This window comes from Bombina bombina, chromosome 9 (genome assembly GCF_027579735.1).
Source record: "Bombina bombina isolate aBomBom1 chromosome 9, aBomBom1.pri, whole genome shotgun sequence".
In the NCBI taxonomy this organism is placed as follows: Eukaryota; Metazoa; Chordata; class Amphibia; order Anura; family Bombinatoridae; genus Bombina; species Bombina bombina.
In genome coordinates, this window is record NC_069507.1 from 39,544,552 (window position 1) to 39,561,667 (window position 17,116).

At 34.6% G+C, this 17,116-nt stretch overlaps 1 protein-coding gene across 1 annotated transcript in view; it reads left to right on the forward strand.

Moving 5' to 3' along the window:
* OPN4 (opsin 4) overlaps nt 1–17,116 on the forward strand; it is a 106,460-nt gene that overhangs the window by 13,205 nt on the left and 76,139 nt on the right. The window contains exons 3-4 of the mRNA XM_053692864.1: nt 12,234–12,376; nt 14,109–14,242. Of these exons, the coding sequence (XP_053548839.1) occupies nt 12,234–12,376; nt 14,109–14,242 (277 nt within the window). The remainder of the gene's footprint in view (nt 1–12,233; nt 12,377–14,108; nt 14,243–17,116) is intronic.

A 17,116-nucleotide genomic window follows, 5' to 3' on the forward strand; every position in this document is an offset into this window, starting at 1 on the left:
ATTCTTTCCTGAAAAGCATATCTAGATAGGCTCAGTAGCTTCTGATTGGTGGCTGCACATAGATGCCTCATGTGATTGGCTCACCCATGTGCACTGCTATTTCTTTAAAGGATATCTAAAGAATAAAGCAAATTTGATAATAGAAGTAAATCGGAATGTTGTTTAAAATTGTATTCCCTGTCTGAATCATGAAAGAAAAATTTGGGGTTTAATGTCCCTTTAAGTTTGCCCACATGCCAAAATATTTTAATGAGATGACTCTAGAGTCATTCACTGGCTAATCATGCTTGTGAAGTAATCAGTAAGGAAATCTGCTAATCATTCTGAAGTCATCACCCAGAATTGCTTACCTTAGCTGATGATGAGCAAATAACTTCTAAAGTAGTTTGATGAACATCAAATTACTCCACAGTGGTCTCTAAAGTAATCCTGTTTGTCTTGGGTAGATAACAGGTCCAGTAGTGCAACAAGAAAAAAAGGAAAGGTAACAATGATAGCTCTTTTTAGCACCTGAAACCTGAGCCTGCATAGTAGTGGACTAATCTACACTAAAGACTATACACAATTGTGGTGCAAAAATGTTAGTAGTTACTGTATGTTCCACTACCTATTAATTCCTACTCATTCACTCTATTATTGCTTTGCAAGGAGCACTAATCATATAAAATAAGGTTAGAAGAATGAAACAATAATATTGTTTTGCTGGTTTTGGCTTGTATATATACTACTGGGAGATAACTGAACAAACCATGTTAGCAAATGACAAAAGGCATGTATGTGCAGCCACCAATCAACAGCTCACTCCCAGTAGCACTGCTGCTCCTGAGCCTACCTAGGTATGCTTTTCAACAAAGGATAGTAATAGAATAAAGCAAATTAGAAGTAAATTGGAAAGTTGTTTAAAATTGCATACTTTATCTGAATCATGAAGAAAAAAATATTGGATCTTATGTCCCTTTAAGCTGCTTTTCAGCTGCTCCTCTGCTCCCTGAAGATATTCCCAATAGGAAATAATGGATGAACAGATTTACGTAAACAAATATTTATAATAATAATTATTTGTATTTTTGTTACAAATATTTGTTTGAAATTAATTTTTTATGTGCCCTTCTCTAGTGACTACCAGCAGGGGAACTGTTAATTCCTATTTGCCTTCCATAACTCTGTATTTTGTTTTGTAGCCAAGTAATCTCTAATCAATTTCTATCATTATTGAAGCAAGCGTTGCTTTATGCCTAGATTTCATTCATAAAGCATGAACACTTGCTGTGACTCATGCTCAGGATAAGAAAGATCAGATTAGATATCAGCTGAACATAAACTAATCAGTAACATCTGAACATTTTATTGGTTTAATGTGACACCGGTATTTTATTTTCTCTTTGTATGGTGTTTTAATGTGACACCGGTATTTTATTTTCTCTTTGTATGGGGTTTTAATGTGACACCGGTATTTTATTTTCTCTTTGTATGGGGTTTTAATGTGACACAGGTATTTTATCTTCTCTTTGTATGGGGTTTTAATGTGACACCGGTATTTTATTTTCTCTTTGTATGGTGTTTTAATGTGACACCGGTATTTTATCTTCTCTTTGTAGGGTGTTTTAATGTGACACCGGTATTTTATTTTCTCTTTGTATGGTGTTTTAATGTGACACAGGTATTTTATTTTCTCTTTGTAGGGTGTTTTAATGTGACACCGGTATTTTATTTTCTCTTTGTATGGTGTTTTAATGTGACACCAGTATTTTATTTTCTCTTTGTAGGGTGTTTTAATGTGACACTGGTATTTTATTTTCTCTTTGTAGGGTGTTTTAATGTGACACAGGTATTTTATTTTATTTTTGTATGGGGTTTTAATGTGACACCGGTATTTTATTTTCTCTTTGTAGGGTGTTTTAATGTGACACTGGTATTTTATTTTCTCTTTGTAGGGTGTTTTAATGTGACACCGGTATTTTATTTTCTCTTTGTATGGTGTTTTAATGTGACACCGGTATTTTATTTTCTCTTTGTATGGTGTTTTAATGTGACACCGGTATTTTATTTTATCTTTGTATGGGGTTTTAATGTGACACCGGTATTTTATTTTCTCTTTGTAGGGTGTTTTAATGTGACACCGGTATTTTATCTTCTCTTTGTATGGTGTTTTAATGTGACACTGGTATTTTATCTTCTCTTTGTAGGGTGTTTTAATGTGACACAGGTATTTTATTTTCTCTTTGTAGGGTGTTTTAATGTGACACCGGTATTTTATTTTATCTTTGTATGGGGTTTTAATGTGACACCGGTATTTTATTTTCTCTTTGTAGGGTGTTTTAATGTGACACCGGTATTTTATCTTCTCTTTGTATGGGGTTTTAATGTGACACCGGTATTTTATTTTCTCTTTGTATGGGGTTTTAATGTGACACCGGTATTTTATCTTCTCTTTGTATGGGGTTTTAATGTGACACTGGTATTTTATCTTCTCTTTGTATGGGGTTTTAATGTGACACCGGTATTTTATTTTCTCTTTGTATGGGGTTTTAATGTGACACCGGTATTTTATCTTCTCTTTGTATGGGGTTTTAATGTGACACCGGTATTTTATCTTCTCTTTGTATGGGGTTTTAATGTGACACCGGTATTTTATTTTCTCTTTGTATGGGGTTTTAATGTGACACCGGTATTTTATCTTCTCTTTGTATGGGGTTTTAATGTGACACCGGTATTTTATTTTCTCTTTGTATGGGGTTTTAATGTGACACCGGTATTTTATCTTCTCTTTGTATGGGGTTTTAATGTGACACCGGTATTTTATTTTCTCTTTGTATGGGGTTTTAATGTGACACCGGTATTTTATTTTCTCTTTGTATGGGGTTTTAATGTGACACCGGTATTTTATCTTCTCTTTGTAGGGTGTTTTAATGTGACACAGGTATTTTATTTTCTCTTTGTATGGTGTTTTAATGTGACACCGGTATTTTATTTTATCTTTGTATGGGGTTTTAATGTGACACCGGTATTTTATTTTATCTTTGTATGGGGTTTTAATGTGACACCGGTATTTTATTTTATCTTTGTAGGGTGTTTTAATGTGACACCGGTATTTTATCTTCTCTTTGTATGGTGTTTTAATGTGACACTGGTATTTTATCTTCTCTTTGTATGGTGTTTTAATGTGACACTGGTATTTTATCTTCTCTTTGTAGGGTGTTTTAATGTGACACAGGTATTTTATTTTCTCTTTGTAGGGTGTTTTAATGTGACACCGGTATTTTATTTTATCTTTGTATGGGGTTTTAATGTGACACCGGTATTTTATTTTCTCTTTGTAGGGTGTTTTAATGTGACACCGGTATTTTATCTTCTCTTTGTATGGTGTTTTAATGTGACACTGGTATTTTATCTTCTCTTTGTATGGTGTTTTAATGTGACACTGGTATTTTATCTTCTCTTTGTAGGGTGTTTTAATGTGACACCGGTATTTTATTTTCTCTTTGTAGGGTGTTTTAATGTGACACCGGTATTTTATTTTCTCTTTGTAGGGTGTTTAAATGTGACACCGGTATTTTATCTTCTCTTTGTATGGTGTTTTAATGTGACACCGGTATTTTATTTTCTCTTTGTATGGTGTTTTAATGTGACACAGGTATTTTATTTTCTCTTTGTATGGGGTTTTAATGTGACACCGGTATTTTATCTTCTCTTTGTAGGGTGTTTTAATGTGACACTGGTATTTTATCTTCTCTTTGTATGGGGTTTTAATGTGACACCGGTATTTTATTTTCTCTTTGTATGGGGTTTTAATGTGACACCGGTATTTTATCTTCTCTTTGTATGGGGTTTTAATGTGACACCGGTATTTTATCTTCTCTTTGTATGGGGTTTTAATGTGACACCGGTATTTTATTTTCTCTTTGTATGGGGTTTTAATGTGACACCGGTATTTTATCTTCTCTTTGTATGGGGTTTTAATGTGACACCGGTATTTTATTTTCTCTTTGTATGGGGTTTTAATGTGACACCGGTATTTTATCTTCTCTTTGTATGGGGTTTTAATGTGACACCGGTATTTTATTTTCTCTTTGTATGGGGTTTTAATGTGACACCGGTATTTTATTTTCTCTTTGTATGGGGTTTTAATGTGACACCGGTATTTTATCTTCTCTTTGTAGGGTGTTTTAATGTGACACAGGTATTTTATTTTCTCTTTGTATGGTGTTTTAATGTGACACCGGTATTTTATTTTATCTTTGTATGGGGTTTTAATGTGACACCGGTATTTTATTTTATCTTTGTATGGGGTTTTAATGTGACACCGGTATTTTATTTTCTCTTTGTAGGGTGTTTTAATGTGACACCGGTATTTTATCTTCTCTTTGTATGGTGTTTTAATGTGACACTGGTATTTTATCTTCTCTTTGTATGGTGTTTTAATGTGACACTGGTATTTTATCTTCTCTTTGTAGGGTGTTTTAATGTGACACAGGTATTTTATTTTCTCTTTGTAGGGTGTTTTAATGTGACACCGGTATTTTATTTTATCTTTGTATGGGGTTTTAATGTGACACCGGTATTTTATTTTATCTTTGTAGGGTGTTTTAATGTGACACCGGTATTTTATCTTCTCTTTGTATGGTGTTTTAATGTGACACTGGTATTTTATCTTCTCTTTGTATGGTGTTTTAATGTGACACTGGTATTTTATCTTCTCTTTGTAGGGTGTTTTAATGTGACACCGGTATTTTATTTTCTCTTTGTAGGGTGTTTTAATGTGACACCGGTATTTTATTTTCTCTTTGTAGGGTGTTTAAATGTGACACCGGTATTTTATCTTCTCTTTGTATGGTGTTTTAATGTGACACCGGTATTTTATTTTCTCTTTGTATGGTGTTTTAATGTGACACAGGTATTTTATTTTCTCTTTGTAGGGTGTTTTAATGTGACACCGGTATTTTATTTTCTCTTTGTAGGGTGTTTTAATGTGACACCGGTATTTTATCTTCTCTTTGTATGGTGTTTTAATGTGACACCGGTATTTTATTTTCTCTTTGTATGGTGTTTTAATGTGACACAGGTATTTTATTTTCTCTTTGTATGGTGTTTTAATGTGACACAGGTATTTTATTTTCTCTTTGTAGGGTGTTTTAATGTGACACAGGTATTTTATTTTCTCTTTGTATGGTGTTTTAATGTGACACAGGTATTTTATTTTCTCTTTGTATGGTGTTTTAATGTGACACCGGTATTTTATCTTCTCTTTGTATGGGGTTTTAATGTAACACTGGTATTTTATTTTCTCTTTGTATGGGGTTTTAATGTGACACTGGTATTTTATTTTCTCTTTTGTGTGGTGTTTTAATGTGACACCGGTATTTTATTTTCTCTTTGTATGGTGTTTTAATGTGACACCGGTATTTTATCTTCTCTTTGTATGGTGTTTTAATGTGACACCGGTATTTTATTTTCTCTTTGTATGGTGTTTTAATGTGACACCGGTATTTTATTTTCTCTTTGTATGGGGTTTTAATGTGACACCGGTATTTTATTTTCTCTTTGTAGGGTGTTTTAATGTGACACAGGTATTTTATTTTCTCTTTGCATGGTGTTTTAATGTGACACCGGTATTTTATCTTCTCTTTGTATGGGGTTTTAATGTGACACAGGTATTTTATTTTCTCTTTGTATGGGGTTTTAATGTGACACAGGTATTTTATCTTCTCTTTGTATGGTGTTTTAATGTGACACAGGTATTTTATTTTCTCTTTGTATGGGGTTTTAATGTGACACCGGTATTTTATCTTCTCTTTGTATGGGGTTTTAATGTGACACAGGTATTTTATCTTCTCTTTGTATGGGGTTTTAATGTGACACCGGTATTTTATTTTCTCTTTGTAGGGTGTTTTAATGTGACACCGGTATTTTATTTTCTCTTTGTATGGTGTTTTAATGTGACACCAGTATTTTATCTTCTCTTTGTATGGGGTTTTAATGTGACACAGGTATTTTATTTTCTCTTTGTATGGTGTTTTAATGTGACACCGGTATTTTATTTTCTCTTTGTAGGGTGTTTTAATGTGACACCAGTATTTTATTTTCTCTTTGTATGGTGTTTTAATGTGACACAGGTATTTTATTTTCTCTTTGTAGGGTGTTTTACAGAGACTTGGAAAAAAAAAAAAAATCAGTGGGGAAAAAACATAAAATATATGAGGTTGCATCACATTTGCGTGCATGGTTTTGGGAGATAACAGCTTCTGAATGTCAGACAATATTGTTAGTGTGTTCTTTTAATGCAAAAATGCTTCTGATGACAGTATCCTTGAAGCACAAAAATCCTTACCTCCCGAAAACAACACAACATCACTATTTGTCTCATGGATATTTGGATATCTTTAACTTAAAAATAAAGGGCTAGAGTACAAGTGAAGAGGTATTTTGCGTTTTCACTATAGTGAAAACTCCGCTAGGATTTTCATTTTTGCGCTAGTCGGGTTGTGCTGGTATTAAAATGTAAACAGTTTTTTCTCCAGCGTTAACCCGACTTGTTAAAAAAGTCGAAATTTGAAAATCTCACTCTCGCACAAACACCATCACATATTCTCAATAACGCTAACCCAACATACAAATATGAATATTTAATTTTCCAATGTTCTTCACGTAACGGAATATGTTCTGTTTATTCATAATAAACATTTCTACATATATCTGATGTTTTTTTTAAACAAATATATATGTATACATATATATATATATATATATATATAGTTATATATACTGTATATATATATATATATATATATATATATATATATAAGTATAGATATATACAGATATATATGGAATATCTATTTAGAAATACATAGAACATATAACCCTATGTACAGAACATTGGAATGTGAAATATTTACAGTAAATACATAGTTAAAACCTTTATTATAAAGGAATACTGCATAAATATGCTTTTACGTGTTTTTATCTACTTTACGGCAAAAGGCTCTAATGCACACATATATATATATTATATATATATATATATATATATATATATATATATATATATATATATGTCTTTATGTGTGTATATTTATATTTATGTGTTTATATATGTACTGTATATATGTCTGTAAATACATATATACACATATACATACATTAATATACACTCACCGGCCACTTTATTAGGTACACCTTGCTAGTTGGACCCTCTTTTTCCTTCAGAACTGTCTTAATTCTTTGTGGCATAGATTGAACAAGGTGTTGGAAACATCCCTCAGACATTTTGGTTCATACTGACATGATAGCATCACGCAGTTGCTGTAGATTTTTGGCTGCACATCCATAATGTGAATTCCCAGTTCCACCACATCCCAAACCTGCTCTATTGGATTGAGATAAATAGAAGCAGAATATATACTGGCGCTATTTAAAAATATAGCGAGGGATATCACCAATGGCTATAAAAATAAATATATACAGTATATATACTGTGTATATATATATATATATATATATATATATACATAGATCAAGTAATATTAGAACCGTGTATGTTCACAAATAGCTTTCTGTGCTGGTTTATAAATGGTCCTGAAGGTTTAACAATGTAACCAGAAATAATACTCAGAGATAGAATACTCAGAGATAGAATAAGTTTAAATGTAACTTTATAATAATATTAAAGGGACAGTCAAGTATAAATTAAACTTTCATTATTCAGATAGGACTTTTAATTTTAATCAACTTTCCAATTTACTTTTATCATCAAATTTGCTTTTTTTCTCTTGGTATTCTTACTTTAAACTAAACCTAGGTAGGCTCATATGCTAATTTCTAAGCCTTTGAGGGCTGCCTCTTATCACATGCTTTTTAAATCTCTTTTCAACACAAAGAGACAGAAAGTACACGTGGGCCATATAGATAACACTGTGTTCAGGCACAGAAAGTTATTTAAGATCTAGCACAAAACAATGCTAAATGCAAGACAATAGATAATAAACAGTCACAGTCATGTGATCAGGGGGCTGGAAGAAGGTTCCTAGATACAAGGTAATCACAGAGGTAAAAAGTACATTAATATAACTGTGTTGGTTATGCAAAACTGGGGAATGGGTAATAAAGTGATTATCTATCTTTTAAAACAATAACAATTCTATGGTAGACTGTCCCTTTAACTTAACCTTTACAACAATTAAAATAATACACATAAACCTATACTTGGCTGAGGGGTAAGGGTCCTAGCGCCTGTTTGGCCCACATTCTAAATAGTTTTCTGTGCTGGTTTATAAATGGTCCTGAAGGTATAACAATGGGACCAGAAATAATACTCAGACATGGAATACTCAGAGACAGAATAAGTTTAAATATAACTTTATAATAATATTAAATGAACCTTTACAACAATTAAAATAATACACATAAACCTATACTTGGCACAGGAGTAAGGGTTCTAGCACCGGTTTGGCCCACATTCTCAATCCTATACTTGGCAGAGGAGTAAGGGTTCTAGCGCTGGTTTGGCCCACATTCTCAAACTAATTCTTGCTCTATTGAATTGAGATCTGGTGACTGCTGTGGAGGCCATTGGAGTACAGTGAACTCATTGTCATGTTCAAAAAAACAGTTTGAGATGATTTGAGCTTTTTGACAAGGTGCATTATCCTGCTGAAAGTAGCCATCAGAAGATAGGTACACTGTAGTCATAAAGGGATTGACATGGTCAGCAACAATACTTAAGTAGGCCGTGGCATTTAAACGATGCTCAATTGGTACTAAGGGGCCCAAAGTGTGCCAAGAAAATATCCCCCACACCATTACACCACCACCACCAGCCTGGACCTTTGATAGGTAGGATGGATCCATGATTTCATGTTGTTTATGACAACTTCTGACCCTACCATCTGAATGTCGCAGCTGAAATCAAGACTCATCAGACCAGGCAACATTTTTCCAGTCTTCTATTGTCCAATTTTGGTGAACCTGTGCGAATTGTAGCCTCAGTTTCCTGTTCTTAGCTGACAGGAGTGGCACCCGGTGTGGTCTTCTGCTGCTGTATCCCATCTGCTTCAAGGTTTGACGTGTTATGCATTCAGAGATGGTATTCTGCATACCTTGGTTGTAACGAGTAGTTATTTGAGTTACTGTTGCCTTTCTATCATCTCAAACCAGTCTGCCCATTATCCTCTGACCTCTGACATCAACAAGGCATTTTTGCTCACTGGATATTTTTCCACTCACTAGATATTTGATAATTAGGGGCTTCACATAGTTTGTGTTTTTTTAAATTGTATATTTATTGTTTTAAATTGTATCGCAGCGCACGCATGCGCACTGAAGGCAACTAGCCTGTAGAAATCCTTGACCTTCTGATGCAGCTTATCCTGATGATCTTGAGTTGTCGGCCCGCATGTGCATGCACAGTGAAGGCTAATGCCTGCAGAAATTCTCGACCCTCTGATGCAGCTTATCCACCTGATTGTGAGATGTTGGTCCGTGTGCGTATGCCCAGTGAGTGTTGTGCACGCATGCGTAATGAAGGCAAATGCCTATAGAAATCCTTGACCCTTTGCTTCAACTGGAACATCTGATTGTGCAAGGTCAGGCCGCTCGCGCATTCGCAGTGAGTGCTGCACACCTCTAACAGCTGATGCCACGTCACTGGAAGTGACGCTGGTCCTGCATTTCTATGGGTCCAGGAAAATTTTAGAACACCGGCACACGTTAAGCATAGGGGCATTTTTCACAAAACTGATCATGTAAAAAATTCTTCTGATAAATGATGATCATAGATGATTGTGATCATCTGTACTAGACACAGAAAAATGCCCAAACTCACCTTTAATGCCCCCCACACTATCTTATCTCCACCACCTTAAGATTATTATATGAGAAAATCCCAAAACATAATTTAGTAAAAATCAATCTAAAAACACAATACTGTTATTACCAGTCTTTTCGGTAACGTGGCTCAAATATTAGACAAAGGCATAAACTTAATGAAGGAACATTTATTATGAATAAAAAGTAATCAATGTGCATTAGCATAAAAAGAAGAGTTCACAAACAATTACATAGAGCAACAGTTTTTAAAACAAAAAGGAATAAAAACAGAACCTAATACCGTACTAGTTTAGATATTTGTGGCAAGGGAGTTGGCAAAGAAAGATGCTCACTGATGCTGTTCAACGCAGCCTCCCATGTAGAATGACAAAAATGTTGCTAAAATCACAGTTAAAGGGACACTCTACACCAGAAGTTTTTTTTTTTTTTTTTTAAAAATAGATAATTTCTTTATTACCATTCCACAGTTTTGCATAACCAACACAGTTATATTAATAAACGTTTTACCTCTGTGATTACCTTGTATCTAAGCATCTTCTGACAGCCCCTGATCACATGACTTTTAGTTTTTATCTATTGACTTGCATTTTAGCCAATTAGTGCAGTGTCTGGACTAGCACTCCCTTGTTGTGAAAAGCAAATAAAAATCATTTGATAAAAGGCTGTCTTTAATGGCTTAGAAACAGGCAGACATTTAGAGGTTTCAATGTTATAAAGTATATTAAAATAACTATGCTGGTTGTGCAAAGCTGGGGGATGGGTAGTAAAGGTGTTATCTATATTTTTAAACGATAACAATTTTACGGCTAGATTTAGAGTTTTGTCAGTAAGACCCGCGTAGCTAACGCTGCTTTTTTTCCCAGCGCACCCTTAAGACAACGCTGGTATTTAGAGTTGTCTGAGGGGCTGCGTTAGGCTCAGAAAAGGGAGCGTTGAGCCTAATTTAGCTCCACTTCAACCCTCAATACCAGCGTTGCTTACGGTAGCGGTAAGCTGAAAAAACGTGCTCAGTAGCGGTAAGCTGCAAAAAAGCAGCGTTCAGCTCCTAACGCAGCCCCATTGTTTCCTATGGGGAAACACTCTCTAAGTCTACACCTAACACCCTAACATGAACCCCGAGTCTAAACACCCCTAACCTTACACTTATTAACCCCTAATCTGCCGCCCCCGCTATCGCTGACACCTGCATTATATTATTAACCCCTAATCTGCCACTCCGGACACCGCCGCAACCTACATTATCCCTATGAACCCCTAATCTGCTGCCCCTAACACCACCGACCCCTATATTATATTTATTAACCCCTAATCTGCCCTCCCTAACGTCGCCTCTACCTTACCTACAATTATTAACCCCTAATCTCCCGGCCGCACCGTCGCCGCTACTATAATAAAGTTATTAACCCATAAACCTAACTCTAAACCTAACCCTAACACCCCCCTAACATAAATATAATTTAAATGAAACAAAATAATATTCCTAAAATTAACTAAATTAATCCTATTTAAAACTAAATACTTACCTATTAAATAAACCCTAATATAGCTACAATATAACTAATAATTACATTGTAGCTATTTGGCTCTCCATTTGGGGTATGCTTTCTGGTTTGACCCATGCCTTTCCCTTTTCTAACATAACTGTCCCTTTTAAGTAAGGTTTTCAGTTCATTTGTTTTCCAGGTCATTAAGCTTTACAATGGTAAATTTATACACCCAAAAATATATCTCTGTAGAAAGTGATGGTCAGTAAGCAACAAGGCAGCATCTATACTTGTACTTCTCTTGGGTAGCAGTTGTAGAATGTAAGGAACGTTTTTGAGAAGAGTTGCATCATTATTTTGACTATAATGATTGCATTTCAGGGTCCCGGTTGAGGGGTTTATCGGTTTCTTGGAAGTGGTTTTAAACACCAAAAATGACTCCATAGCAGAATTAGAAATCAATGTTGGCTTCTCTCAAAAACCACTTCACATACTTCTCAGGTTTGTTGGCAAAACCTAGTGACATCCTGGTGCAAGACTATCACAGACAGTGATCTTGACCTAATGATAAATTAGAGTTAGTGTTTGGAATAAGTAATTAAAAATAACCCTTAAAATATCATAGAAAGCAGGTTGACAATAGGATTTCGCAACTTTCCTGCACAAATGACATTGCTATAACCACATTCAGGCCAGGGTAAAATTGCTGCTGTGATATTCAAGTAGCCACTAGGATCACAAGGATATAGAGTTAACAATTCACACCACTACCCTTTGTTCTTATTGGAGACCGTTTTATCCAATCCCGATGAGAATACTAGGAACTAACAATTATATCAAAAGCAGATATGTTTATAATATTATGTGTTTTGATTAACTTTATTATCTGATGTTAATTATTTTTATTTCATTATCTGATATTAGGAGGCACCTATAAATGAAATCCACCATGTGTATCCAACAGCTGATGTTCCAGACCATGTGCACTACACAATAGGCGCCGTTATCCTTGCAGTGGGAATTACAGGCATGCTGGGAAACTTCCTGGTCATCTATGCATTTTCCAGGTATCTTTAAGAATTCTAAACTTCATAGTCTAATAAAGAAAATTAATAGGTGGCATAAAAGGTTGCGTTAAAGGATTACTTTCTGTTATAATTTTTAAGCTAAACAACTAACATATTAAAGTTAATAAACATTAATTAAAACCTACTGACCTATATTTTCTCCAAAACAAAGTTTCATAACGTTCTAAAAGTTATATCTTTTATTCGCTGATGATGTCACGTTATCCTGCCCCCTATTTTCAGCACTGAGTGTTCAAAATACTTAAACCAATAACTTTGTGTTTAAAGCGCCATTTTGAAACCTAGGTATTGTAAACGGATTGGTAGAGAGCAAAGGATACCCACGGAGTGGGTTTGGAAAACAATTAAATTTGCAGACAAGATTTCTGATATATGGTAGAGATATGTTAATAAAAAAATGCTATTGATAAAAAGCGTATTTGGGGTAGTTAGTTAGTAACAGGCATAGAAAATATTTACTTACAGTGGCCCTTTACGGTACAAAGATGCAAACAAGTATGAATCCTAACTAAGGACACACATATTCTTATTTAAAGAGTGCAATTTATAAAAAGAAGTAAGGAAATTGTTTTGGTCCCTACTCTATTTACAAATTTAAATCTCCAGAAAATGTGTAATTAAGTATAGTAAAAATATAACGATGGGCATTCAATATTTATATTAACTGTCTTTAATAAACATAGGGAAATTGTGTTTTTCTCCCTCCCCTGAGGAACTGGAGACTAATGGGTAGATTTTATTTACCCTGCAATAAAAAGGGACAGAATAAAGCATAGCTTGAGCCCTGTTGCTATTAATGGCTGTGGGCATTAGCCACAACACTAAAAGCTGCTCACATTTTTTTTAAGAATATAAAAAACAAAATAAATTAAATCAATTTTCTGAAGTTCAACTCAAAAATTGTTCTTCAGCCTCTTCACAGCTAGCAAGAAGAGGTCCAACCTCCCTCACTCTGATCAAGGTAAATAGCTATTGGTAGGTTTATAGTTAAACTATTCTGATCAGTTAATCAGACTGGTGTTTATGGTCAGTGTTAAGGTTAAGATTATGGCCCCTTAGATAATAGAGAGCTGTAACACTTCAAAATGCATAGCAACTCTGTATAGTACCAAGGGGTTAACAATAGTTCCTCCACAGTGGCAATTGTCATCTTTGAAATGTTTGGGTTTCCTCAAAGATTTATCATTTTACTATTAATGCTTAAAGATGATTATAGCTGTGTAAGAAAAAAATGTCACAATTAGATTGTTGTTGACAAAATCTATACAGTATTAAACTGGATGAAGAACATTTAAAAGCCAAATTGTGGCCCTTCGGGCCCGTGTTGGACAATACATTATTAATGAAAGTAACCAATACATTATTTAATCAGTCTGTCTAATCTTCATATTTGGAAGTCAATGCTTATCTCATCAGAAGCAGAAAATGCCTCCACTGCCCAAGCCTGACATGACCTAAATCCAGCAAATCAATTGCAAATAGTTCAACTGTAATATACTTATGCCATTTGAGAAGAGAGACGCTGAGCAATTACTAAAATAGTCATTACAGGCTGTAGACGTTTTGTTTTAATCTGATATTAATACATTTTCTGTGATTCAATTCGAAAGCTGTGGAATGAGTTTTTGTATTTTTAATTGGAAAAACATAAGTAAATTGACCGTATCTTTGAGGAAGTGTTACATTTCTTTATCTCTTTTTATCTTTGCAGGAGCAGAAGTCTCCGTTCTCCTGCTAATATGTACATTATCAACCTTGCAATCACAGATTTCCTAATGTCTGTAACACAGGCTCCTGTATTTTTTGCAACTAGCCTTCATAAAAGATGGATATTTGGAGAAAAGGGTACGTAAGTAAGAAAAAATATATTATTATAGTGTGGAGATAAAAAAAAGTGGGTACATATATAAAAAAGGAAGGAAAATATTTAATGATACAAGTGGAGCACTATTTTAACGTGTGCCCGTAAAGGGGCAAATTTGGCAGTTTACAGGTGCACATTAAAGGGACCGTTTACAACAAAATTTTTCTTATTTAAAAGATAGATAATCCCTTTATTACCCATTCCCCGTTTTTGCATAACCAACACAGTTATGTTAATTTACTTTTTGCCTCTGTGATTACCTTGTATCTAAGCCTCTGCAGACAGTCTCCTTATCTAAGTGCTTCTGACAGACATGCAGTGTAGTCAATCAGTGAACACTCATAAATAACTTCATGGGAGTGAGCACAATGTTATCTATATGACACACATGAATTAACACTGTCTAACTGTGAAAAACTTTCAAAATCCTCTGAGCTAAGAGGCGGTTTTCAACGGTTTAGAAATCAGTTTGAGCCTAGCTAGGTTTAGCTTTTCAAAAATGCCACCAAGGGAACAAAGTAAATTTGATGGTAAAAGTAAATTGGAAAGTTGTTTAAAATTGCATGCCCTATCTGAATCATGAAGGTTAGTTTTGACTTTACTGTCCCTTTAAATAACCAGCCATTACAAGTGGCTGGTTAATGCTCCAGCAAGTTTGCGGTTTCACTTTGCGCTAAGCGCAGTAAATCAGAGGTCAGACCTCTGGTTAATGAAAAAAATGTGCTTCAATTGCCCCCCCAAATAAAGTAGACAGTTTCTTAATATAAATAACTTTTAACACAAAGCTGTTATAAGGGGTTAAAGTGAGGGGATGTGGGGTGCTTGAAAAACAGAAACGGCACTAAAAGTGCCTTTGTATTGAAGTGACAGAGGACTGTGTTTTTACTGTAAGTATATATGTATATGCTTATATACATATATAGCTATGTGTTAATATGTGTATAAACATCTATAAACACATAAATATACATGTATATATTCATATACATATACATTTTTATTGTGCTGCCCAACGCTGCGTGAATTGCCCCGTGCACTTTGCATGAGAACAAGGTTCCCTTTGGAGCTGTCAGGGTGCCAGGAATCAGACTGAGACGAGAAGTGCAAAAATAATCACACCTTTATTAATAACAAAAAATAATAAAAAGTCCACAAGTAAATAATAAGTGATGACATCACAATTCTGAGACTGAAACATGTCTCACACTGATGATGTACAACAGTCTGGCCATAAGAGGGCGTGCAGGAAATAAGCAGCATCACATACCCTGCACCAGACTCAGCACGAGAGGTGAATAAAATGGCTGCCAGCAGCACATGGCAAACAAAGCAGGGAAAAACCCTGACAGGAGCCTATAGAAGGGAGCCCTTGTACTAGGTATTGCTGAGTGGAGCACAAATATCATAATATTGCGCTCCACTTGTAATCTAGTCCTAAGTGTTTATATATATATATATATATATATATACATCCAGTTGTGATTTTATCTTAGCTGTGAGCTAGCTGGTGAGTGCTGGGTGTTTCTATGTGTTATATTACTTTTTATTTGTAATCCCCCTTGTTTCTTGCACCCATTCCGGACTGGGGTTAACTGCCTGTGGCTCTGGTGACATCACAGCTTTTTTGGAGTGCTATTTAGCACCCAGGGCTGGATGTTGCTGAGTCACAGGATGTGTACCTGTTCCGGTCTTGGAGTGCAGTTCCCTTCCATGTTTTGTATTTTCTATGGGTGATTACATCCACCTGTGCACCCCTTCTTTGTTCTCAGTTTGTTTGGCTTTGTGAGCTCGCATGATGGTGTGGCTGTGTTAGGGACTCAGGCAATGGAAAGGACCTTGACGTGGTGCCTGAGCTTTCCCATTTGGCCAGATGCGGTAACTAACCTTTCCAGTTGTGATTTTATCTTAGCTGTGAGCTAGCTGGTGAGTGCTGGGTGTTTCTATGTGTTGTATTACTTTTTATTTGTAATCCCCCTTGTTTCTTGCACCCATTCTGGACTGGGGTTAACTGCCTGTGGCTCTGGTGACTTCACAGCTTTTTTGTTGTGCTATTTAGCACCCAGGGCTGGATGTTGCTGAGTCACAGGATGTGTACCGTCACACAAATAAATACTTTTATTTAATGGACCAGTGAGTGCAGCCATTTGTTCATTGATATATATATATATATATATATATATGTGTGTATGTATATATATATATATATATATATATATATATATACTGTATATATACATATACACAGTATATAAATAAATACGTGTGTTTGTGTGTGTGTGTATATATATATATATATATATATATATATATAATCCCAATAATAATGCACTCTCAGGGTTTTGTAAAAAAAAGTCAGCTTTAATGGATGACGTTTCAGGGAACTCAAGTCCCTTTCTTCAGATCAACAAAGATTGAAGAAAGGGACTTGAGTTCCCTGAAACGTCATCCATTAAAGCTGTATATATACAGTATATACATACACACACATACTGCCTTATCCATAGACCATATTTACATTTTATATATACATTTGGTATGTATATATATATATACATATATACATATATATATATATATATATATATATACAGTATATACATACACACACATAAATATATATACAAATACACACACACTGCATAAACCATAGACCATATTTACATTTGAAACAGAATAAAACAATGTACAACAATATCAGACATTTTGAGAATATATATTGAAAACAGAAAAAAGAGAAAAAAACGAGAATAAAGCTGAAATATTCCATCTATATTTATTTATTACATTGATTACTTGCTCATAGTTCATTTTGAAACTACTCTGTCATATTCAACAGTCTCAAATGTTTTCCTGGA